This window comes from Sebastes fasciatus, chromosome 24, assembly GCF_043250625.1.
Source record: "Sebastes fasciatus isolate fSebFas1 chromosome 24, fSebFas1.pri, whole genome shotgun sequence".
NCBI lineage: Eukaryota > Metazoa > Chordata > Actinopteri > Perciformes > Sebastidae > Sebastes > Sebastes fasciatus.
Window position 1 is genome coordinate 13,789,116 of NC_133818.1, and position 24,768 is coordinate 13,813,883.

At 39.8% G+C, this 24,768-nt stretch overlaps 3 protein-coding genes across 4 annotated transcripts in view; all 3 read left to right on the top strand.

Moving 5' to 3' along the window:
* The window catches only part of LOC141762924 (receptor tyrosine-protein kinase erbB-4-like), a 343,760-nt gene extending 338,690 nt beyond the window's left edge, over window positions 1-5,070 (top strand). Inside the window, exon 28 of one of the 2 annotated variants that reach the window (XR_012592935.1) lies at window positions 4,943-5,070. The gene's annotated coding sequence lies outside the window, so the exon portion shown is untranslated. The remainder of the gene's footprint in view (window positions 1-4,942) is intronic. The other variant, XR_012592934.1, reaches the window with a different exon arrangement.
* Window positions 5,071-5,433: 363 nt separating this feature from the next.
* On the top strand, window positions 5,434-18,280 carry lancl1 (LanC antibiotic synthetase component C-like 1 (bacterial)). Its single transcript, XM_074627103.1, has 9 exons — window positions 5,434-5,574; window positions 5,657-5,774; window positions 8,402-8,612; window positions 9,899-10,046; window positions 10,450-10,596; window positions 14,606-14,788; window positions 14,892-15,068; window positions 16,713-16,785; window positions 17,577-18,280. Exons 1-9 carry the CDS (start codon window positions 5,488-5,490, stop codon window positions 17,651-17,653), a joined length of 1,221 nt encoding a protein of 406 aa, XP_074483204.1. The 5' UTR covers window positions 5,434-5,487; the 3' UTR covers window positions 17,654-18,280.
* Window positions 18,281-21,167: 2,887 nt separating this feature from the next.
* On the top strand, window positions 21,168-24,768 carry mylz3 (myosin, light polypeptide 3, skeletal muscle). The gene is given in 7 exon segments (XM_074627106.1): window positions 21,168-21,230; window positions 21,233-21,268; window positions 21,676-21,703; window positions 23,224-23,367; window positions 23,835-24,005; window positions 24,110-24,187; window positions 24,275-24,768. Coding segments are annotated over 7 exon segments (534 nt in total). The 5' UTR covers window positions 21,168-21,182; the 3' UTR covers window positions 24,304-24,768.

Consider the following 24,768-nt stretch of genomic DNA (forward strand, 5'->3'; position numbering starts at 1 on the left):
AGATTCTTACGGTTTGGCGTTTTTGGCCGCTCGTCTTTTGCATAAAGTTGAGGTCTAAGCTTTATGCAAATCAGGGCGTCCGGCGCGACTCGCCGCCTCTGGAAACTCCCAAAAAAGGTTCTTGGAGGTCTATGGAACAGAAGAATAAGCAGGCTTTGGCTATATAGACGATACTTGTTAGTAGGATCGGTTTGTTGATGGTTTTTGTGTTTTTATTTGCTGACAATAGGAGACAAAAATAAAGTGAAAATGTATGATGGTGGTCTGAGCTTGGTTGTTGTCCTGTGCTAAGAACAAATGATGATCAATACCTCCACTAATTAATATTTGCTCTCTCCACAAAGGTGGTTTTCCCAGCGGCGCGGTGGGATGGAGATTCAGGTCAATAATGTGTCTTTCAACGAGGAGCTTTAATCAAGCCCGAAGGTCTCCTTCTGAATCGGGTTGCATTTCGGAGCCTCATTTCCATTCGCTGTCCCTCAAGGCAAGGTAAAACAGTCCCGAGGTATACATGAGCAAAGGCTCCGTACTTTGTGCCGCATGACTAGTTTTCACCCGCGGGCCCGGTCAATTGATATGGAAATGACGGGCGGGCCAAGTACTTCTAACTGGAGAGGAAATAATGGAGCATAGACACAAAAAAAAGCAGAGAGGCAAACAAAAAAATGACAGTGATGACTGTTGCAAATCTAAGTCAATGTTATTGTCAGCTTCATTTGCGCTTTTCAAAAGACAAGGTTACACAAGTCATCAAGACGGGGAGCAAGAAAACGATGAATATACGCAACTCAATATTTAAAGTGTTCAAGGTTTGGAAAACTTGGAGTAAGCAAAAACAGTTTTTAAATAGGCTGTGAAATGTAAAAAAAAAATAAGACTTAAATGATTAATATTGTTTCTCAAGCTTTCATCCATTAAATCACAAAGGATTTGCACGCCTGTACTCTTGTGGGAACCTATTGAAGTGAAACTAAAATCTTCGGTCCATAGCAGAGTTTAATTAGGACTCTGTTTTGATGATTTTTTACTAAGTCTGGAGCAGAAAGAGAGATTCAAGATGAAACATGGGAAGAAGAGGAAGCGATTGAGGCATATTAAACAAAGAGAGAACAGTAATCACAGCCCTTCAGAGGACGCATCCCATTGCACTCTCCTCTCTTTTGAATGTGCGACGTCTTGCTGCCACAACAATGTAGTCTTTCTCTCCATTGTGCCGCTGGCAGGGCTGAACATTCAAAGGGGAGATTACAGGGGCTGGTGCCGCTTCCATCTCTGCAATAAGTGAGAAATGTGGAACACCAGCAGTGAGACTTGGCAATCAATAGCAGCCCCATGTTCTGACTGTCTGTGACTACAGTAATTATCATCACCGTCCACAGGACGATGACATGTTGTTTGGGCTTCGCAGAGAGTCGAGAGCAGATTGACGTGATGTGTCCATGGCGCCAGCGTGAGCAAAATGTTTTATTAAATGTGTTATTTGTTTGGAAGTCATTATCATGCTATTGGTTGTCATAAAATGCCACATCATTCACTAGAACACAGATCTTAAGGGGAGACACTAGAGGTGAATAAGGTAAAACTATTTAATTCGGATAAAGTTTTCAGCAATACAATGTTGTGTAAATCCGGCTATGAATGATATATGAACAAACCCCTCTGTAAAAACCTTCAGAATATAGATAGGAATGAAACCCTTAAGTTTGGTTTATGTAAGTGGTACTGAAGTGGAGATTTCTGTATTGATACATGTTGCAAAATTTCATACATTTTGCAAGATACTACAGGTGAATAGAGTAAAAAAAATAACTAAAAGATATCACCATGAAACTTCCCCAGTTGATTACTGACATTAAGACAATTATTTTTTGTATTACAAGTTTTCTGAAATTATATGTTTAAATTTGCAAATTGGACATTATCTCATTAAATATGCACTCATTTTCATACATTTCCAGAACAGAAATCTAAACATTGGGGAAAATGTTTGTTTCATTTTGTTGATATATTAGAGTCAAAGGTTTTATACTGAAGGAGTTTTGGATATCTCTTTTTATCACTCAATAAATCAGAGAATACTGTCAACAGCCATTTAAAAACATCAATTTTCGTCATGTTTTTAGGAATAAAATGTTCTTTAAATCAGGCTATGATTAATATATGAACAAACCGCTCTGTAAAAACCTTCAGAATATAGAGAGGAATGAAACTAGAAAGTTTGGTGTATGTAAATACTACTGAGATTTCTGTATTGATATATATTGCAAAATTTCATACATTTTGCAAGACTCTACCAATGAATAGGGTAAAAAATGTAAACTAATATATCACCTTGAAACATCCCCAGTTGATTACTTATATTAAGACATTTTTTTTGTATCACAACATTTCTGAAATGTTCTGTTTAAATATGCAATTGAAACATTATCTTATTAAATCTGCACTCATTTTCATACATTTCCAGAACAGAAATCTGAACACTGGATAAAGCCAGTTTCAAAATTCTTGTTTTATTTTGCTGACATATAAGAGTCAAAGGTTTTTACAGAGAGAAGTTTAGATATCTCTTTTTATCACTCCAGATAAAATTTCCGTATTGATATGTATTGCAAACGTTCATACATTTTGCAAGTCTCTACAGGTGAGTAGGTTAAAAAATGTCACTAATAGATATCAGCGTGATACTTCTCCAGATGATTACTTACATTTAGACAATTATTTTTTGTATTACAAGTTTTCTGAAAAGTTTAAATATGCAAATGAGGCATTATCTAATGCTAACTTTTGGGGAATTTAGGAGAAATCTACAGACACAAACAGACAAAGTAGTAAAATAAACACCCAAATGTGTATTTTGGATGCTTTCTTTCCACTAGTCTGAAAGAAAACACGTTATGGAAGCAAAATAGCCCAAATCTCAAAATTGATCAGTGCATGAAAAACGATGTTTTTGCCTTCAGTGTCTCGCCTTAAAGTTACAAAAAGATAAAAGTACAAAAAGTACAAGTGCAGCATCCATTATAAGAAACATGACAAATCCAGTTCTTCATTTAGACCAAAAGGCTCAACCGTATTCAGAGCATTAATCCAAGATGTCTGTCTGCAGACAGTTAAAAATGCCACCACCTCTAAGAGAGGGCGAAATATTTTCTGTTCATCAGAACTTTAATGACGCTACAGAGCCATGTTGAGCCTCTGTATCATGTCGAGCTATAGCATAATCCATGGTCTGTATTCAGATGTGAGAATCTTTAAAGCTCTTTTCCAACATAAAACCAGACCACATGGACATTTCAGCATGTAGACAACATGTGTGCTGCTGCCTGATTGATTATGCAACCTTTGGAAACATTCATGTTGATGGGCTAATGTCTGAGATTAGACACCTCCAGGGGGAACATTGTGTACTGAAGTCAGCTATTGTTGCAGGTCGAAGTGTAATCTGTTTGCATACAACACCTCCGTGTCCCCAAATAGACACACAAGGGCAGAGATCACCATTTCATTTGATCTATGATTTGTCTAACAGGGTCTCTCCAGCTCTCCAGCAACCCATTTCCGTCTCTTACTGTGTTTTGTTTCATTTGTTTATAAGATGGAAAGTGTGTCATTGAGTGGGTACACAACTTAGCACAAAAATAGAATGACTGGGAAATGCAAGAAGGCCTTTGTGCTTTTCCGTTATTCTTTTCCTCCAAAAAAATATATTGTAGGCTATGTTTATAGTCTCTGGCATGTTAGTTACTCTGCGAAATATAGTTTTACATTAAAAACAGACAAATATACACATACTCCCGAAAGGTTTTATGCATGTTTTGCAGAGGGAATCTGGGGCTCCTTACTGTATTTCCTTAAATCGGTAGGTAAAGGAATGATATTGCCACTCAGATTTGCAGAATTTAAGGAATCACTGACATTGTAAGTTTATGACCTTGAAATAGTTGTAGCACAACAGCTGCACATGTCAAAAAACCATCCATCTTTTGTTTTAATTTCTCACTTTAGTATTAATTCTTAGTACTTTGCTTTACCATTTTTTTCTGGTGGGGATGGTTGATTATTTTTAATTTAATTTAATACATTTATTTACATTTTTTGTCTTTATTTTGTGTCTTTGTTATTCACGCCTTTGTTATTCATGTACTTAGAATATGCAGTTTATGTAGTTTGCAAAGGTATTAATATTTTACAGGTTTATAATTTTTATTTTTATTTTTTATTAATTAATTAATTAATTTACATTTTTTGTCTTTATTTTGTGTCTTTGTTATGCATGCCTTTGTTATTCATGTACTTAGAATATGCAGTTTATGTAGTTTGCAAAGGTATTAATATTTTACAGGTTTATAATTTGTATTTGTATTTTTATTTTTATTAATTAATTAATTTACATTTTTTGTCTTTATTTTGTGTCTTTGTTATTCATGCCTTTGTTATTCATGTACTTAGAATATGCAGTTTATGTAGTTTGCAAAGGTATTAATATTTTACAGGTTTATAATTTTTATTTTTATTTTTATTTTTATTAATTAATTAATTAATTAACATTTTTTGTCTTTATTTTGTGTCTTTGTTATGCATGCCTTTGTTATTCATGTACTTAGAATATGCAGTTTATGTAGTTTGCAAAGGTATTAATATTTTACAGGTTTATAATTTTTATTTTTATTTTTATTTTTATTAATTAATTAATTAATTTACATTTTTTGTCTTTATTTTGTGTCTTTGTTATTCATACCTTTGTTATTCATGTACTTAGAATATGCAGTTTATGTAGTTTGCAAAGGTATTAATATTTTACAGGTTTATAATTTTTATTTTTATTTTTATTTATTTTTTATTAATTTATTTATTAACATTTGTTGTCTTTATTTTGTCTTTATTTTGTTCATCATGTTCAGAGCATTTTGTCCACTAGGAGTTTCTCCTTTATTTCTACGAGGTGCAGTACCGCCTCCGCAGCAGCAGGTGTCAGCAGCAGCAGCGCGCCAGCTACCGGTACAACCCAGCATCCCCCAGCATCATACAAAAGAAGAAGATTCAACATCAACAGTGCAGGACCGAGGTAACGGTACATCACAACGTTTTCTCCCTGTTTTCATCCTCTAGCGCATCAACCTAACTACAAACGATATATTTCTAATATATAACGTGTTAAATATTGTATGTTATATTGTGCTATTGCGACACTAAATTGCCACTAGCGAGCGTTAGCCGTTAGCTGTAGCTTTAGCAGCTAAGCTAACTAGCTAAGCTAAGCTGTCATTATGTTGCGTGTGTGGGTGTAATGTAGCTCTGCTAGAGAGCTTTACTGCGCTTTATCGCTCTTATAAAGACAGATAGCTCACTATCTTTACTCTCACTCGCTTCTCCAGTCTCCTGATCATCATATGCCCTCATCATCTCTCATCATCTCTGCAGATAATCCCTCATTTTCTGGCCCAGATATCTTTAGCAGAGCAGCAGTGACCCGAGCGGTGTGAAAAGATGGACACAAGAGCCTGGAGGAATCCATATCATGACTATGATGGGAACCCAGCGTCCACACAGGCGTTGTTTGACTGCCAGGGGAAGGTAAAAAGCATACTATGTGTGTGCATGTGATTGCAGTATTCCTCCATCATTTAACACGTTTTTCTGTCCTTTCCCCTTTCAGCTCACAGCAGAGTTTGCCCAAAGGCTGAGCAGCAAGATCAGCGAGCTGTTGGCTGTCATGGAAAACGGGCTGAAGTCTGCTGACCCAAGAGATTGCACCAGTTACACCGGCTGGGCAGGTGATGAAACATTAACACATCTTGTTACAACGTGGCAGAATATGCTCTGATTGCATACATGTGGACTGTATGTGCCATGTAATGTTGAGTAATAAGGCTGCACATGTATCATTGTGATGCTCGTTGCTGACACATTTTTTCCCTCTTATATTGAGAAAATGATTTTATGTGTAATAATGCAAGGGCTTTCAATTGATTTTAATATTTAATCATTAATCGCAGGATTATCCATAGTTAATCGTGATTAATCAAACATTTTTTATACCTTAAAGGGGGAATTTGTCAAGTATTTAATACTCTTATCAACATGGGAGTGGGCAAATATGCTGCTTTATGCAAATGTATGTATATATTCTTTATTGGAAATCAGTTAACAACACAAAAAAATTACAAATATTGTCCAGAAACCCTCACAGGTACTGCATTTAGCATAAAAAATGTTTAAATCATAACTCAAGTAGAGGAAAACATGTACATTCTCAAAATTGTTTGTGGTGCTGGGAGTAGATCCCCTCCAACATGTACTTTTTAAAAAAAAAATGACTTTCTCAGGCACACACTTTTCTTTGCTTTATTAGTCAACGTTTCGTTCAACAAGGACCTTCATCAGGACATTGAGAAGATAAAATGGTGGTGTGTGTTCTTTTAAACACCACTAAATCAATTTGATTGGATGATTGAAAGTGTCTGCCATCCCTATTGGTTGAGGAAGTGACATCATCACATATCCAGTGCACCATGAAAAAAAACAGGAAGAGAAGAGAAGAAAAATACATGTCAAACAAAGAACATCAAACATACATCACTATTGAAGGAAAACACTAATAATCTTAGCATAAATGATCACATGGCACATGATCATAAGTATATAAAGTTACACATTAAAAACACTGCTTGGCTAATTTACTAACAGCAACTCAAACAACAAGATCAAAATGCCAAGCCATCATCATCATTACAATTAAGTAGAAGTTCTATATTTTACAGACACACACTCGAATCTAATTCATCATTGAGCCCAAAGTGGGTCCCAAAATTTTGGATTTGTCAAGTCTTTAATACTCTTATGAACATGGGAGTGGGCAAATATGCTACTTTATGCAAATTTATATATATATTTATTATTGGAAATCAATTACCAACCCAAAACAATGACAAATAATGTCCAGAAACCCTCACAGGTACTGCATTTAGCTTAAAAAAATATGTTCAAATCATAACTCAAGCCAAACAGGCAACAACAGCTGTCAGTGTGCTGACTTGACTATGACTTGCCCTCAAACTGCATGTGATGATCATAAAGTGGGCATGTCTGTAAAGGGGCGACTCGTGGGTACCCATAGAACCCATTTACATTCACATATCTTGAGGTCAGAGGTCAAGAGACCCCTTTGAAAATGGCCATGCCAGTTTTTCCTCGCCACAATTTAGCGCAAGTTTGGAGCGTTATTTAACCTCCTTCTTGACAAGCTAGTATCTTTAGTTTTTTCTCTTCATATGATACCAGTATCTTCACTCTGGCTTTAAGACTGAGCCCGCCACAACCTAAACATCACAAGTTGCATTAAAGAAATTATTTGCGTAATTTGCGTTATTATTGCGATAACTTTGACAGCTCTAGTTAAAGTTACGATTTTTCTTCACAGTTAACAAACTGAGGGTCGTACTCAACATTAGAAAACATGATTCACTGAGGCATCTGAAACTTGTCCATTTAGTTAAAAGGTTACTGTTTTTGCAGTTGAAGAGATTAGATATACACGTTATTTTAGTTTACAACAATTTGAATCCATTAGTTGCCAACTATCTAATTAATGGCCAACTATTTTGATAATCGATTAATTGGTTTGAGTAATTTTTTTAAGAAAATAAAAGTCTAAATTCTCTGTCTGCAGCTTCTTAAATGTGAATATTTTCTGGTTTCTTTACTCCTCTTTGACGGTAAACTGAATATCTTTGAGTTGTGGACAAAACAAGAAATTTGAGGACGTCATGTTGGGCTTTGGGAAACACTGATCAACATTTTTAACCATTTTCTGACATTTTTATAGACCAAACAACTAATCGATTAATCAATAATATAATCAACAGATTAATCGACAATGAAAATAATCTTTAGTATTAAAAACTACTGATAATATTCATCATTCACCTCCCTCAATTGAACGTTTGATCATTTTTTTTACATTTTTAGCCCAAAATTGGCTTGTTCATATGCCTTTTTTTTGTCCGGTCAAAAACCCAAATATTTAGTCGTTATTTATTTTAGTATTTAATTTATAATCATAGATGACCAATAAATCCAGAAAATAATCAAATTTAAGGAGCTGGAACCAGATCAATTTGGGCATTTTGCTTAAAGTATAGAAATGATTAATCCATAATCAAGATACTTTAATTTTCTTTGAACTGATCAAAAAACGTATTGTTTCAGCTCTGCTTTGATTTTACAACATTGCAGTTTCAGTCAATATGCTTTCATTCTTCAGTGTTGTGCACGTATTCTAAGAGTAGATTATTCTGTAGGATACCAGATGTGCAGCCTTTCTTCAGTTACGGTTTGAAACGGGACACATTTCTTGGTTTGTTTGCAACGATAACGGAACATGTATCCGTCTGCTCCACAGGCATCGCTCTGCTCTACCTGCATCTCCACAACGTGTTCAGGGACTCCTCCTTACTCCAGAGAGCTCTAGAATACGTCAGCCGCAGTCTGAAGTCTTTGACCCGACGCCACGACGTCACCTTCCTGTGCGGGGATGCAGGGCCCCTGGCTGTCGCTGCTGTGGTCTACCATCGCCTGCAGAGGGTGCAGGAGACCGACGAGTGCATCAACAGGTCAGTCTAGAACAAATAGATATGCCTAACAGGTATTTGCTTAGATATTAGGTTTCTCAGATATGTAACTTCCTACTTATTCCTTTCTTGCTTCTCATGTTCCGTATTACAGGCTTGTGATTAATTGATCCGGATCAAATCTTATGTCACATTCAAGAATGATTTTTTTGTAGATTCCTGCTAGGGATGTTCATAATTAACCGTTAACCGACATTAAGCATTTTAACCGATTAACGCTATCGGTTAAAACGGTTAAAAGAAATATTTATAATTAATTAAAAAGCTTTAAGGAGAAAAGCTGGTCAACTTTAAGAGCCCACCTTAAGAGGCGGAGCCGGAGTTGCAGGATACAGGAAGTCGGCTCCGGTCTATGGCTCGCTCGGGGCTCGCTTGAGCGTAGGAGCAGTAGTTTCGTAGCATTTATTCAGCAACAAATAAACTGTACACACACTGCTACACCTACGTTCACAGCTGTAACGCCACCAGCAACCCCACACTCGCCGCCGCCAAACACACGGACACTTGTTATAGTTACATCGCGCTGAAAGACTGTATGTGTGTGGCGACGGCGGCGAGCAAGAAGCCTCTGGCAATGCTAGAGCTGCTAACGTAGCACAAATACACACCCTTTTTAACGGGCAATCGCTATCGTTAATCCGGGCACACAGAGTGTCGTTACGCCAGGCAGACACACTTTCAAATGTCTGCTTTATTTTACCGTTTCAGCTGCATAGGAGTCGTGTTAACTTCTATTGTGAAGAATATAGGAAATGAAATGTGTTAATCACCGTTTTTACAGCCGCTTCTTTGACCACTAGTCGCAGCCACGGTTACACACACCCTCAAGCCGGTAGCCCTGTTGTAATGGAGACGTAAATCCCCTGCCGTGCTGGGATGACGCGCCGAGTCACGTATGGAAAAACCCTACAAGACACAGGAACTCGGCTTGTGTCTTGAGGAGTTGTAGCATTTATTTCACCGACAGCCTAAACATGTACACACACTGCGCTGCTACGCTCACAGCTTCACGGTTATCTTCATACTCGATGTCAGTCTGTCACACACGCTCCCTCGCTCCATCTCTCGCGCTCTCTCTACCACACACCGACACTCGCTAACATTAGTTATTCTTTAAAGAAGTTTGCTACTTGTAGAATACATTTTAGTTTAAAAAGCATCTTAAAAATACGTAATTCCCTGATGCTCTTGGTCAGATTGTGATCACATTTATTTGACTATTAATTGTACACAGTGATAGGTCATTGTGTTCTGTGCTTCTCTCCCAGACTGCTGCAGTTTCACCAGAACGTGGTCAAAGGTGCAGGCGGGCTGCCTGACGAGCTGCTCTACGGACGGATGGGCTACCTCTACTCCCTCGTCTTCATCAACCAGCAGCTCGGGCAGGACAGGATCCCACTGCAGTACATCCAGCAGGTGGGTCAGAAGTGACAAAAACCTGCACTTCCAAGCAGCGTGACTGAAGGATGTTTTTATCCCGGACAGGCTGACTGATCATCCATGACTTCTTAGTCAGTCCAGAGATCTCATACAGTAACCAAAGAGGAACCTAATGGGATAAAAGAGTTGGGGAGGGAAATGCATGAACTTCATATGAAAAAATGTAATTAATTGAAATAACACTATTAGTAGATTTTCAGGTTCTAATCCTGCTTCTCTAACTTCTCGGTTGCTGCCCCCAAGAATCTTGATTTGGCGCCAATTTGCTCGCTCTTGCACATATTGATGTCCAATAGCTCTAAATTATCTCCATTGATGTCTTTCTATTGTACAGATTTGGTGTGTTTGTGAGGCGGGATGTGTTATTTCCCCCCCTTAGATCAGTGAGGCCGTGCTGGTGTCCGGCGAACACCTCAGCAGGAAGTTCAGGGTGCAGAACCACAGCCCTCTGATGTACGAGTGGTACCAGGAGCAGTACGTCGGCGCCGCCCACGGCCTGGCGGGCATCTACTACTACCTCATGCAGGTAAAACATCTCAAGCCTGGAGCACACTGCCCGCTTCATGCTCGCGTGACGGCAGCGTCGCGTGTTGTTTTTTTATTTCGATGTTAACAGGTTAGAGTGGACACACTGCCCGCATGAGACGCACGTCAGACGCGCGTCTATTTTATAGAATAGAAGGCTCGCCTATTTTACACGCGAGCCGCTCGCCTCTCGCCTCTCGCCTCTCGCCTCTCGGCTGCGTCTCCCAGCAGCAACAGACAGTGAAGGTGATCTATTGACTGTATATGAACATCATACCAGCAAGATTACTACAGTTTCCATGTCTAGACATCTGTAGAATATGTCACAGACAGTGAAAGGGATCTAGTGACTGTATATTAACTTCATACCAGCAAGACTTTACTACAGTTTCGAGGTTTATCTGTAGAATATGTTACGGAGATGAAAAAAAAGTAAAGTTAAGTAAACTTGTTTTTAAATCAACACTTCCTGCTTTCATTTCAAAATAAAAGCCCTCAGGCGTTTTTTTCTATAGTCAGAATCCCTTCATTTGTTAACACAAGGCTTTTATTCTGAAATATGAGCAGTCAGTGCTGTGGAAAACGCAATCACTTTGGGGGCTCCAAACATTTATAAAGTTTGGGGTTTAAATCAACACTTCCTGCTGTCATTTCAAAATAAAAGCCCTAAAGCGGGTTTTCTTTGCACAGAATTCCTTCATTTGTTAACACGAGGCTTTTATTCTGAAATATGTGCCGGACAGTGATGTGGAACAAGCAGAGAGTTGGAAAGCATCATAAATGAATACAGTACTGAGTTTTAATTGTGGATTATTACTATTATTTACTAATTACCCCACGTTTCTGAACCTTTCTCTGTCTAAAATAAATATAAATTAAAGCTGCAAGCAGCGATGAACGGGCCCTCGCCCCCGCGGGCACGTCTGGGGAACGCGCACGTCGGGGTACCCGCTGTCGTTCATTCCCGTGAAAGTCGGAAACTGCACGCAACAGTTAGAGTGAATTTTCTACTTGGAGCATGTGGCGCTGGAAATGAACTGTTGAGAACATGTGGGGCGTCCTTTAAAGCACTTCTATGAGGGTGGCTGGCAGTATACGACCATTTCCTGTTGTCAGTAGGTGGCGCTATGACTTTCAGTCATAATACCACGTATATGTCTTCAGGCCTGGACTCTTATAAAACATGTCAAATTTGGGGAAGATTGGACAATGTATAGACAATTTACAACAACTTCCTGTTTCCTGTAGGGGGCGCTATGACTTTCACTCATAATGTTACATATATGTCTTCAGGGCTGGACTATTATCCAGCTTGTGAAGTTTGGGGCAGATCGGACTATGTAAAGTCAAGTTACAACAGCATCCTGTGTCATGGCGAAACATCAGAATTCGCCGCGCCGCCACAACAACGCCGTTTAGCATAAATACAAAAGCTTCGCAATTTAGCATCATGAAGGTGTTGAGATTCTGCTGCCCGACTTTGAGATGGATCGCTTGTATCCTCTAGGAGGAGTATCGCACAGTTCCATACCTAAAAAGAGACAAAATGGCGTCTTTGCACATGACGTATGACATCACCGTTCGAGCGATCAAATATTTCTTCGCAATTTAGCATCACGGTAGTTTGAGGGTTATACCACCCAAATTTGACGCGGATCCGATAAACTCTCTAGGAGGAGTTCGTAAAAGTATGCATAAAATACATGAAAAACGCACAAAATCCAATATGGCCGACTTCCGGGTGGGCGGAGCTAATGAAACCCGATGAGGAATATGTTTCAAATGATGAGTGGGATATGCATACCAAATTTCATGAATATAGGATCAACTTTGACCAAACTACGGCCTTCCACGCGTTAGGGGGCGCTAGAGAGCTGGCTAAACATGCTTAACCCAATAACTGTACATTTACATAAAGTTCACAGGTGTCATCATTTTGCCAAGTTTCATGAGTTTTCGAGTACCTCAAGGTATGTTCAAAACCTAAAAGACATAAGGGGGCGCTAGAGAGCCAACATGCCATGCCCAAGCAAAATTTCACCACTAAATCAAAGTAATTATGAGTTTGGATGTGCGTGTAAAGTTTCATGAGTTTTTGTGCATCCTAAAGTCTTCAAAGATGTGTTCGTAAATTTTAAAATCACGCAGGAAATCCAAGTTGGCTGACTTCCTGTTGGCCGAAAAAATCTCAAAAATATTTAACACGAACTTCAAGACGTATGCAATGACATACTTGAATTTCGTGAAGATCGAAGAAACTTTCCCTGAAAAACTGCCTACATTAGGGGGGCGCTATCTCGCCCGCTGGCGACACCCGAGCCCAATCAATACAGAACTTTGAATTTCCCACCAGTTCTGATGCATATTCCACTTTTCATGAGTTTTTGGGGATGGAAAAGGTCCCAAAAACGCGATATTCCAGCGGAAAAATAATAATAATACTTAGAAAAACAATAGGTTTCCTTGCACTTTCGTGCCAGGACACCGTTGGGGTCCTGGCACTTTCGTGCTCGGGCCCTAATTATATTTATCATGAAGTTAAATGGCCATTAAAAGGCAAACTCTATGTAGAAAGAAAGGGCTGACAGCAGCAGCAAAAACACAGCTGACAGGTAGCTGACACGCGCCCGACAGGCAGCTAACTCGCGTCTAGTGTGAACACCCTAGGTGGGCATCACGCAGCCACGACGTGACGCTGCCGTCACAGTACAAGTTGTGGAGCTGTTTTTTTTTTTTTTATTATATTAAGGCTGTCAAAGTTAACACGAAAACCCAAATGCGTTTTAACACCACTAATTTCTTTAATGCCTTAACGTGATCTTCAGGTTGTAGCGGGCCAAGTTTTACAGCTAGAGTGAAGATACTGGCATCGTATGAAACTAGGAGCACAATTTTGTTTAATATCTCTCCCCTCCCAATAACTTTCATTATTGATTAATCTGACAATTATTTCAATAATTGATTTATTGTTGAACCTGAAAAACATCAAAAGGCAGCAATTACATCATCACTCATCAGTATGCATTAGTCATGGGTTGTTGCAGTTTACGGTTCTGCATAGGTTACGTTTATCTGTGTGTAAACTGGCCAAACTGACCCCATTGGATCCCCATGGAACAGGTATGTTTATTTATTTATGTGTCACACGGTTATTGTTTGACTGCGTTGTCTGGTGTAGTCCTGCAGGAGAGGCTGTAGCATTCTCTACCTTACTCGCTAAACATCTGGTACTCCTTAGTTGGAAGAAAGTTATGCCACCATCTCACAAGCGCCGGGCGGAGGAGTTTAATGTCCCGTCTTAAACTTGAGCAGCTTAAATACACGGCCCGAGGCTCTACCCAGAAGCATTATAAGGTCTGGCAACCATTTCTGTCCTATTTGGAGATTGAGTTCCCTTAAATTAACGCAATGTAGCCTTCTTTTTTTATATTTATTTATTTATTTATGTCATTATTTTTTCAGCATTTGCATTTTTAAAATTTATTTATTTATTAAGCGCCAATTTACTGTATTGAAGTGGTATATCACTTATAGTTTTTAATACTTAGCAATAGTTTCTATCCTTATCTTATTTTGGAGTATTGAGTACTTTGTCACTGTGCAATATATGTGAAAATCAATAACAAATATTTAAATATTAATAATAAAACTTCAAAATGCCTATCAGAGGTTGTACAACCAACATTACAAAAGTTAAAGATATTGAAATAACGGTATAAAACAAATACAATAAGCAATTGAGAAGACAGAACCAGTGAATATTTGGCATTATTTGCTTGATAAAGCACTAAAATTGTTGTTGATAAATTGATTAAATGACAAATCCACTAAAGAAGTAATGTTTCCCTAGCCCGTTGTGATAAAATATTGCTTATTTATTACACTTTTAGTCCTGCCAGTCTCTTTTATGTTGATTTTTTTTACAAGCACTCTGCTGCAGTTGATCTATCTATCGCCATCTGTCACTTCTTAATCATCAGTAAACGTGGTCCGATATCTCTCCCTCACAGCCGGGCTTCGTCTGCGTGGAGGAGTACGTACACAGGCTGGTGAAGCCCAGTGTCGACCACGTCTGCCGCCTCAAGTTCCCCACGGGAAACTACCCTCCATGCATCGGGGACGACCGAGACCTGCTGGTGCACTGGTGCCACGGATCCCCCGGGGTGGTCTACATGCTGCTGCAGGCGTACAGGGTAAACACGAGTGATGCGTTCGCTTTATACAAAAGGTCATTCATTGAGCGATTGCCTCCACGACTTTCCTTTCTTTACATTTCAAAATAACCCTTGTTCCCAGGCCTTCGGAGTGCCCCAGTACCTGGAGGACGCCCTGCAGTGCGGCGAGGTGGTGTGGCACTGCGGCTTGCTGAAGAAGGGCTACGGGCTGTGTCACGGCGCGGCGGGGAACGCCTACACCTTCCTGGCCCTCTACCGGCTAACGCAGGACCCCAAGCACCTCTACAGAGCCTGCATGGTGAGAGAGAGAGCACATGAAAGAGACTTCGTAATGTAAATCAGTGCGCATCATTCACCCGGCGCCGCAGCTGTTTGAGTGATCAAACAAGTGCACATATTAATTGTGACACTCCAGTGGATCTTAATTAGTGTCCAAATACTTGATCAATGCCTTTTGACTGAGAGGAATTACGATTGGGAGACAGGAGTTGTTTTTCTTATGTGCTTTAGGTAGAAATTAAGTTTCTTTTTTTAGCACTAAATCTGTTTTATGCCACAAACATACATCAGATTGGCTCAAACGGGTGCTTTGCAAAGGCCGCGCCCCTTTTTGGGGGGTAGAAAACTGAACATCCAATAGACTTCAATGCAATTTGATGTATTATTGGATTGTAATTTTGACAAATTCGTACGCATTCATCTCTAGTTATACAAACGTTCGTTTTATACACATGTCTAAAGTTATTTAGCGATGTTGCCTGAACCCTGAGCGTTCACGATACCTTAATAAATGAAGGTTGATCGCCGCCATGTCCCTTCAGTCTTCCCCCGTCCAACAGGCTTATCCAGACATCTCTACATATTTGATTGAATCCCGTTAGGCTAAGTGTTGTCCGTAAATAACCAACGTGTTAATAGCCAACTGTTTGATCTATATGCTGAGATTTAGTTGGAGTCTGATGCTGCTATATAACATTAATGTATGACTGTATTACTGCAGCAGCCTCCCACTCACGCTAACGTTGGCCAGCCGTGCTAGTCACTGTCACCAGCAGCTTTTACCAAACTGACAGTGAATATTCACAAATCATACTGTGTGTGCCTCAAATCTCAGTGTGAAGGCCTCGGTTAACCCCGCTACACAACAGCTTTTCATCATTATCTCTCCTGTGACACCGAATCTCTTTCCCCCAAAACGGAGCGCATCCTCGGAGATGACGCCACGCTGGTCTGGTCTATAGCTCGGAGCCATAAAGCCCCTCTATTATAACTTTTTTTTAAAAATACAACTTAATCAAATGCTTCTTTACCTGTTGTACTAATAATATAAAAGTTGATATGTACTGTCCTTCTTACCTACTGTGTTTCTCGAGGTATAATGCCAGAAAGAGGTAACGTTGTGTCTTTCTCTGACTTTGATGCGACATGTGAAAGTCATATGAAACTCAAAGGGCAACCAATCATGGCGCAGTTGGCCCCTCGCCAGCCGCAAATTTATTCCAGAAACAGGGAAGCATGTGAGAGGCAGGGGCCTTTTATGTTTATTGACAATGGGTTGGTAGCTGTCGGTGCGAGTCGGCGTCAAAAGCGGTGCCGTGCGGGGCTGCGCAGCTCGCTCTCTCTGGATGCGCTCCAGGTGGCACGGGTCCCACGTGTACTATCATTAATATGAATCTATTCATAGAGGATGGAAATAGACTCCTCAGATGTCTCGCCTAAGCTCCGTTACATGCTTCCCAGCGCACCAGAGTGACATTGTGGTCATAATCTGATACCTCGACACAGATGCTAGGATTTCACTGAGAGGAGCACAATTTTTTTTAGCAGTTGTTGACATTGCTCGCCGTTCTCCTGAGACGGCTCGGCTACGGTTCAGTGTTGTGATAGGATGGGAATGCTATTATGACACTGCTTCTCTCTCTCTCTCTCTCTTTGTCTCCAGTTTGCTGACTGGTGCATGAACTACGGCAAACATGGATGCCGAACACCCGACACTCCCTTCTCCCTTTTTGAAGGTAATATATGATGACGTGAACCACATATGCTGATATTACAATGCTTGCTAGAGCAGATTAATATAATTGGACCAATCTTTTTTTAAATTAAAGTTACTCTGAGGGAACTTTTAACTAGTTATGAAACAGTCTCAATTTAATAACGATGCCTCTATATGACCTACATCAGTAAACAAGACCTCTATATGACCTACATCAGTAAACGAGACCATCAGCGAGATGATTGGCTGTTTCTATATAGTTTTTTCTTTCCACATAGAGTTTGCCTTTTAATAATGGCGGCAGAGAAAGGTTCGAAGCGTTTTGCTTATTTGGAAATAGTAGTAATAAGCCACGATCAAAACTCTGCACTTTATTCATCCGTGAAGCTCTGCAAGTCACTGCATGATCTACAACACTGCCCTGTAAATATTTCAGAATGAAAGCCTCGTGTTGTGGTTGGCCAGTGTGGCTGCTCGAACCTGTTAACATGCACGCCTGCATTTGGCACACTGTACTGTATGTCACAATGATATCTGACACTTTTACAGTTGCCACATTGCATAATTTTGCAGTTACCGATGGCAGCACCTATTTTGAATTGCAATTGCTAAGCTATACAAGTGAATTGTCGCGTGAATTTGATGAAATTTAATAAAGAGAAAGCAGTTTATATGAATGCCATAGACGTGAAATTAACATCGGAAAACAAAGGAGCTGCTTATAATGTCGTATTTTCTGTATGGCTATTGTACTGTATCACACCGTGTCTCTGTTACTGTCACACTCACCACGCCACTTCTTGTTTCCAGGCATGGCTGGCACCATCTACTTCTTGGCCGACATCTTGCAGCCAATGAAAGCGAGGTTCCCATGCTTTGAGGTGTAAAAGCGCCCCCCCCCCCATTCCACAGGTAGTCCTCCCCCCAACCCCACATCGCGGGAAAAATACAACAAGGAGAAGACCCACACTTTTTCTCTATCACACTCATGCATGAAAACATTCACGTTCACAACAATCGACAGTGTGCCATGTTTTTCCTGCTCTTCTCTTATGGGGAATTTACATGTTATTAACAGGATATAAATACATATACTCACATCTCAACTACATAATTGTCTCAAAGGTGAGAGCTTGCCTCGCTTTTTTTCGGTTCCTTTTTTGTGTATAAATTCTGCTCAGATTGTGACGTCTTTTGAGGATTTCAGCAAAAAAAAGAAAAGAATTTTCTGGCTGTAAGAAACAAAACAAAAAAAAAAAGTGGTAAAACTTAAATGGTGTTTTGTTAACACTTAACTGCATATTTCTATTATTCTGTAAGCTTTATGTTTAAAAAAAAAAAAAAAAAAAAGGAAATGGATGCTTTAGTTTGCTTTTCTTTCTCAGAGTCAACAGCAAAGCTAGTAACAATGCACTAAATATAAGCTGTGCCATGTGTTCGGGGATTAACCCCCAGAGTGTAAATTGTTGCCTGTCCTTTGCACTGTCTGAGCAATAAATCATGTTGTCTTTTTACGGCTGTCGCTCTCTAGTGACTCTCAGCACCCTGTGCTCTTAAGTTTGGTGTAATGCAGCAGCGAGGAAACACCACCAGGGGGCAGCAGAGAGGCGGCATCTTGTGAATTAATATGCGACAGTTGACCTCCACCTGGCAAATGAAGTACATCCACCTCGGTCACTTCATGAATAGGTTATGTGACAATTAAATGTTATGCTAATCGGGTTGAATTTTGCATATTCAGTGGAGAAATGGATACCGCTTACAAGATGGTACAAGACAGAAATACATTTGTAAACATTTTGAAGGCTTGCAAAAGAAGCTACTTGGCTCAACTGGTCTGCTCTCTATTCCAAATAAGGCTCATGTAACACTCCTGAAAACCAAGCGACGACACAATGCCACCGCTCTTTTTTAAGCCCACTGGCCGTGCTTCTTCGTGACCCCGACGCCAGCTTGGGCCTTTGAGGGCTAAATGGGGGAGGGGTGGTTACTGTACCAGAGAGTCTCTAGGAGCGGGAGCGTTCACTTTCTCCACCCCCATCCTGCATAGAGCCAGCGTAGGAGAAACCAAACACCTCCAGTAGGAACGGGAGTAAATATAGAGCTCAACTGTCCAGGGGTGTGGTCTCCCGGTCTTTAACTGTGCTTCACTCAGTCTCACATAATGGCCTCTTTTCCTTCTGTCCTTTAGCATAAAGGGACATAATTGTTGCAGTTAGTGGATTATCTAGTCCAGTGTGTGTATTTGCTCTTCTGTGTCTTCTCAGCTGTGTCTTGTGAACAAACTTTGCATAACAGGAAAAAAAGTTGCCCACAGTTTGACATCTTGGAGTTGCAAAGACGCTCACTATGCACTGAGCAAAAATCAAGTACAGTCCTCATTATTCGTAATGAATTGAGCTTGTTGATAATAAAATCTAAATTATTAACATACTGAATATGCAGTGGCCATCAGAGGCTTGTGTAGGAACTGCAGAGCTTCTCATACAGTGTACTTTAACCTTCAATGCAAGGAGAAGCCCCACATTTAGGACAACAAGGCTGAGCATGAACGTAGTGCAGATGCAAAATATATTTCCATTCGTAACAAATAAAGTTGATTTTTTAACAGGTAAGATGCCCCTTGAGTTAGGATTGTTTTGTCAAACTGCTGTTTTCCATATTCAAGAATTTACTTTCAGAGTAATATACACCAGAAGCTGTCAGCAAAAGTCAGCCAGGGACCACCATTTTTATTTGGTCCCATCAAAGTAAGTATAAACTTTTTGTACTTTTTTTTTCAAGTTTTTTTTTCCAATTTTGCATGTACGGAGGAGTATTAGTGTCAGGCATAAGGGGAAAAAATCAGAGGACGTTTTTTATTATTTTTTTGCATGTTGAGAATAAAGGTGAAATATTGAGAATAAATTTAAAATGTTGAGAATAAAGTCATAATGTTAAGAATACATTTAAAATTGAGGATAAATTAAAAATGTTAACAATAAAGTCATAATGTTGAGAATAATTTAAAAATGTTGAGAATAAAGTCATAATGTTGAGAATAAATTAAAAATGTTGAGGATAAATTAAAAATGTTAAGAATAAATTAAAAATGTTGAGAATAAAGTCATAATGAAAATAAATTTAAAATGTTGAGAATAAAACAACATGTTGAGAATAAAGTCATAATGTTGAGAATAAATTTAAAATGTTGAGAATAAATTAAAAATCTTGAGAATAAAGTCATAATGGGAATAAATTTAAAATCTTGAGAATAAAGTCATAATGAAAATAAATTTGAAATGTTGAGAATAAATTTGAAATGTTGAGAATACATTTTAAATCTTGAGAATAAAATCATAATGTCGAGAATAAATTAAATTGAGAACAAATTTTAAATCTTGAGAATAAAGTCGAAATCTTGAGAATAAATCAAACTAGTGTTGGCGCATATACTGAAATTCAAACTTTATTCTCAACATTTCGACTTAATCTTAAAACACAAAACAAAAAAAATAAAAAACGTTCTTCTCTCACTTTCTTTCTCCTTATGCCTGACCCTAATGTTTCCAAGACGAAATCCATCAGAAATTCAATACAGCGGATTTCTTTTGTAGCAGATGTTACAGCTGTGTTTTACTGCATTAATAACAGATTCCTGTTGATACTGCCATCAGCACCATGGAGAGCTCTGGTGGAGACGGAAGAGCGACTCTGTGCTCGGGTCATTTCACCTTCAGAGATTATGCAATCAAGTCTTAACTTCTGGGTAATTTAACCTATTATTACTATTATCATTTTATAACCCCCATTTCACTCTAATGCATTATAGTGCTCAATTTAACTACATGAACTTGTCTTTATGTCTTATATATTGCAGATAATGTGGTGCAGTGACTCTCTGATTTCAGAACGGTAAGTAGTATGATGAAAGTATGTGAAGCAGCCACTCAAAGTTGACTTTAATACCTTTTCAAGCGTTTTTTTTTGCCTTACCCGTAAGAGGAGGAGCAATCTATTTTAAAAAATACCACGTTGTAAACGAGCTCTCTGTGCTCGGAGCCCCTCTGAGGTGGGCCGCCACACTAGGTAACTGACTTTTCTGCATTTTCACCGACACAGTTCAACCGTGTATCTCCTTCCGAAAAAGCAAACATTTGACGTCAAGTCGATAAAAGCGTTTTTTTCTTCCTCTTTCATAGAAATAAGTTTCAAAACAAATCTTGAGACACAAGACACGGGGTCTTGACACAGTTATTTGGTCATCTAAAAATACCCCTGTCCCCTTCTAAAGGCCTACTCCCACTGCACAGGACCGCACAGCTCTCCTTTCCGTTTGCCCTAAGAAAGTTAAAGATGTTCCAACGTGTCATCTGATCCGCCCCATTAGCATACATGACGTCACATTCCCGGAATAAATAAGAGGGGGCCTTGACCATGGCTCAGGACCACTCTGTCTTGGGACTCCAGCTTTGCTTCTCCTTTTTGTCTTTCTGCTCCTCCAGCTCCTTCTCTCCACGATGGTGTGTACATGATTACGTTTTGGACCTTTTGGGTGGGGGTGGTGCCGACGGAGTTACTTTTTTTTTCTGCCGGGGACAAATCTTTGTGGGTTTTGGATACCATCTCTCCAAAATCAGATCAAAATTGGGACTTAATAGTCTTTCTAAATCGTGATAAAAGTTCAAGGTTGAGGTTAAAGTTGACGATGAGCCCAGGACCTTGAAATACATCCACATTTTCTATTATATCTAAATGCAATGCGCCATAAATCACACGTATTTGGTGCAGTTTTGGACAGCAATAAATTCTGATTTAGCAATTGTTAGGAGATCTTACATGAACTGGATATTTTGTCTGTCGTAAATCATTTGTTTTTATTCACTTCTCTGTGCCTTTCTGTTTGTGTACATGTGCCTCCACGTGACAGGCCGAGTTCTCAGCGGACGAGATTGCGGGTAAGTGGAGAAGATCTTCATCCCTTGCAAATAACTTGTGACATTTTACTAGATCACACCCCCCCCCCCCAAAATTGTCATTTTTATAGTTTATCGTCGCACTAAAACAAGCCTTTAGTCCAAAATTAAAAAAGAAGTAGGGACGAAGAAAGATCGCCATGTGACGTGCCGTTCCGCGGTCTTCCCAGTTGTCGCGGAGAATGGGAGATATGTCTATTCTAAGCCGACCTATCCCTTGCACAGCAGAGGCGTAAATCCCAGAGTCACGGTTTAAGACGCGTCCTGTTACACAAGGAGTCCAAACTGTGACCCCCGACCCTTTTGTCCAATGCTAAAAGAACATTATGTTTGGTGGAATGCATTTGTCGTGGCTCTCAATGGGGAACACGTGGATATTTTATTATCATCTAGAAGTGATCAAATTTGGAGAGTGTCCTGTAAAGTTGTTTTGGCTTTGCACCCCAAAAAAAGATTAAAAAAATTGCAACTTTTGCACATTCTGGTACATTTCTATTACAGTTGAATACATGACAAGGTGTTGATTACAACACTGTCAGCATTCTTGTCTTTTAACTGTAGCCGAGGGGCCACGGGGGCCATGCCTCTATATGGCCGGGGTTACTCTGTCAGGGTGTATCAGTTTGCCTCCCAAATGCAAGCGGAGGCAGGAATGGAGAGGGGTCAGAAAAGGGGGGGTGGGGTTGAGGGTTGGGGGGGGGGGGGCAGGTACAGCTGTTCCTGCTGCTGCTGTTCAGAGCACTAATCTGTCAAAAAGGTCACTGGGAGGATTCATAGGAACCTTTGTTGAGTCGGTGCCTTCCGCTCGGGCACAGCTGTCGCCTCCGATTATCTGGGGAACAATGACGGAAGTATGCGGCTTCTCCTTGGTTTGATCCTCGAGCACAGTGTGGCACCACATAGCCGCCACAGCTGACTAAGAACCCTGTAAAATTAAGAATAGAAAACCCAAAGGCGATGGATCAAATAGGCACGATGGCGTACGAGACAAATCAAACTTTTCGATGGCCACATAAAAAGGATTCTTCTTCATGTCTTATAGCCTTGAGAAGTGTTTCACAACAGTTTAATAAAACAGAGCTGATGATTGAATTCAGATTTTTTTTTTTTTTTTACGAATTTGAAGGATCTGTGACAAACAATCACTCTAAAAACTCAATATAATGACAACTTTCTATTATTCTGATGATCAATGCGATTCTATGGAAGTCCATTTCTGTCTGATAGGAAAAGAAAAACAAAAATAGATATATAACAAAATTGTTAAATAGCAAAATTATGAGATAGTAAATCAAGTCTTTGACCAGGGAACAATTATTTTACTTTAAATTATTATTAAATATACTGAGTCAAAAGTATGAGATCGTCACTAAATCAAAAATAATGTATGTCACAATTTAACGATTTAATATCTCATATCTTTTTTCAAGCCCATAGATTTCCAGTGTGTGTGTCTGTCAGTACTTTGTAACTCAACGTTCTCTCTTCGTTCTCCCGGCCAGACTTCAAGGAGGCTTTCGGCCTCTTCGACAGAGTCGGTGACGCCCAGGTGGCCTTCAACCAGGTCGCTGACATCATGCGCGCTCTGGGCCAGAACCCCACCAACAAGGACGTCGTCAAAATCCTGGGCAGCCCATCCGCCGACGGTGAGACACCCCGTTCCAGTCTAAACACACAGGAGAGCGGTGGTTTTGTCATTTTATTAGCAGGAACCGCTCATTGAGTGCTCTACACACCAGAATGTAGTGTTAATAACTGATGGTAAATTGACGATTAATCCAGATGATTAATTATGTGTTTGCTGGCTTTTTTTTTTTATTCTTTATTTATTTATTTTAGTTATGTTTTATTTATTTATTTTGCTTTTGGTTATTTAAATTATTATTATTCATTTATTTATTTATTTATTTTTAATCGTATTATTTCATTTTGAACCATCATTTCCCTGTGTAGATATGTTATTATACGTTATTGTGTCTAGGCAGTGGGGGGTGGGAGGAAAGTGAAAATGCTCTGTGTTAAATATCTGTTAATAATATTCCTTTTCTTAAATAAAAATATTATATAAAAAAAAAAATTAGAGAGGTCGTTTATGGTGCCATTTTTCCAACAGACATGGCCAACAAGAGGATCAACTTCGAGGCTTTCCTGCCCATGCTGAAGGAGGTCGATTCCCAGCCAAAGGGTTCCTACGACGACTACGTTGAGGGTCTGCGCGTCTTCGACAAGGAGGGCAACGGCACAGTCATGGGCGCTGAGCTGCGTATCGTGCTGTCCACCCTGGGTGAGTTCCCCAAATATAGAAGCGCACAAATATAGTCTGCTTCAGCACGCACGGCATGTGAAACGGAGATTCCGTCCCTGACACGGATCCTTGTGCGTCTACAGGAGAGAAGATGAGCGAGCCCGAGATTGAGGCCCTCATGACCGGCCAGGAGGACGAGAACGGCAGTGTGCACTATGAGGGTAAGCTTTGACTTCCCAGCATGCCTTGTTTTTTTGTTTTATAAATATATTATACCAAAGATTTTTAACATATTTGTCTTTCTCCAGCTTTTGTCAAGCACATCATGTCTGTGTAAGAGGCCGGCAGTAGGAGTGTTGAAGAAACAGGACATCTATACTATACCAAAGACCAACCAAGGAAAGACAAGGACTATGTACAAGGGATGTTGAAGCAAACCCATCTTGTTGTTTATTTTGTTTTTCTTTCCATTTCGTCTCAAACCCTCCTCCCTCGGGACACCACCACCACCTCTCAGTTGTAGACCACCCCTCACTCGGCCTCTACTCCACCCCCGGGGCGCGTCTCCACTCGCCGCATGGGGTGAGGAACGGGGGAGAAGGGATGACCGCTCATCAAGTGAGGGTAGATCCCTCCCTTCCCACCGCCACCTCATTTCAGTCACGCCATCACTGGCCCAGCAGTGCCAAAGGTGCTGGAGAACGGACGTGGATAGACCGCCAAAAGTCTCCCACCTCCCTGAAAAGTTTTATTTATTGTCACCTTGTTCATCTCAAAATAAACTTTTCCAACGTACATCCCA

Bases quoted from the DNA above. Each gene is read 5' to 3' on its own strand.
- lancl1 (XM_074627103.1), top strand. From the start codon at position 5,488: ATGGACACAAGAGCCTGGAGGAATCCATATCATGACTATGATGGGAAC. The intron at 15,069-16,712 runs GTGAGAGAGAGA...CTTTGTCTCCAG, and splicing joins ACCTCTACAGAGCCTGCATG to TTTGCTGACTGGTGCATGAA. The intron at 16,786-17,576 runs GTAATATATGAT...TCTTGTTTCCAG, and splicing joins TCCCTTCTCCCTTTTTGAAG to GCATGGCTGGCACCATCTAC.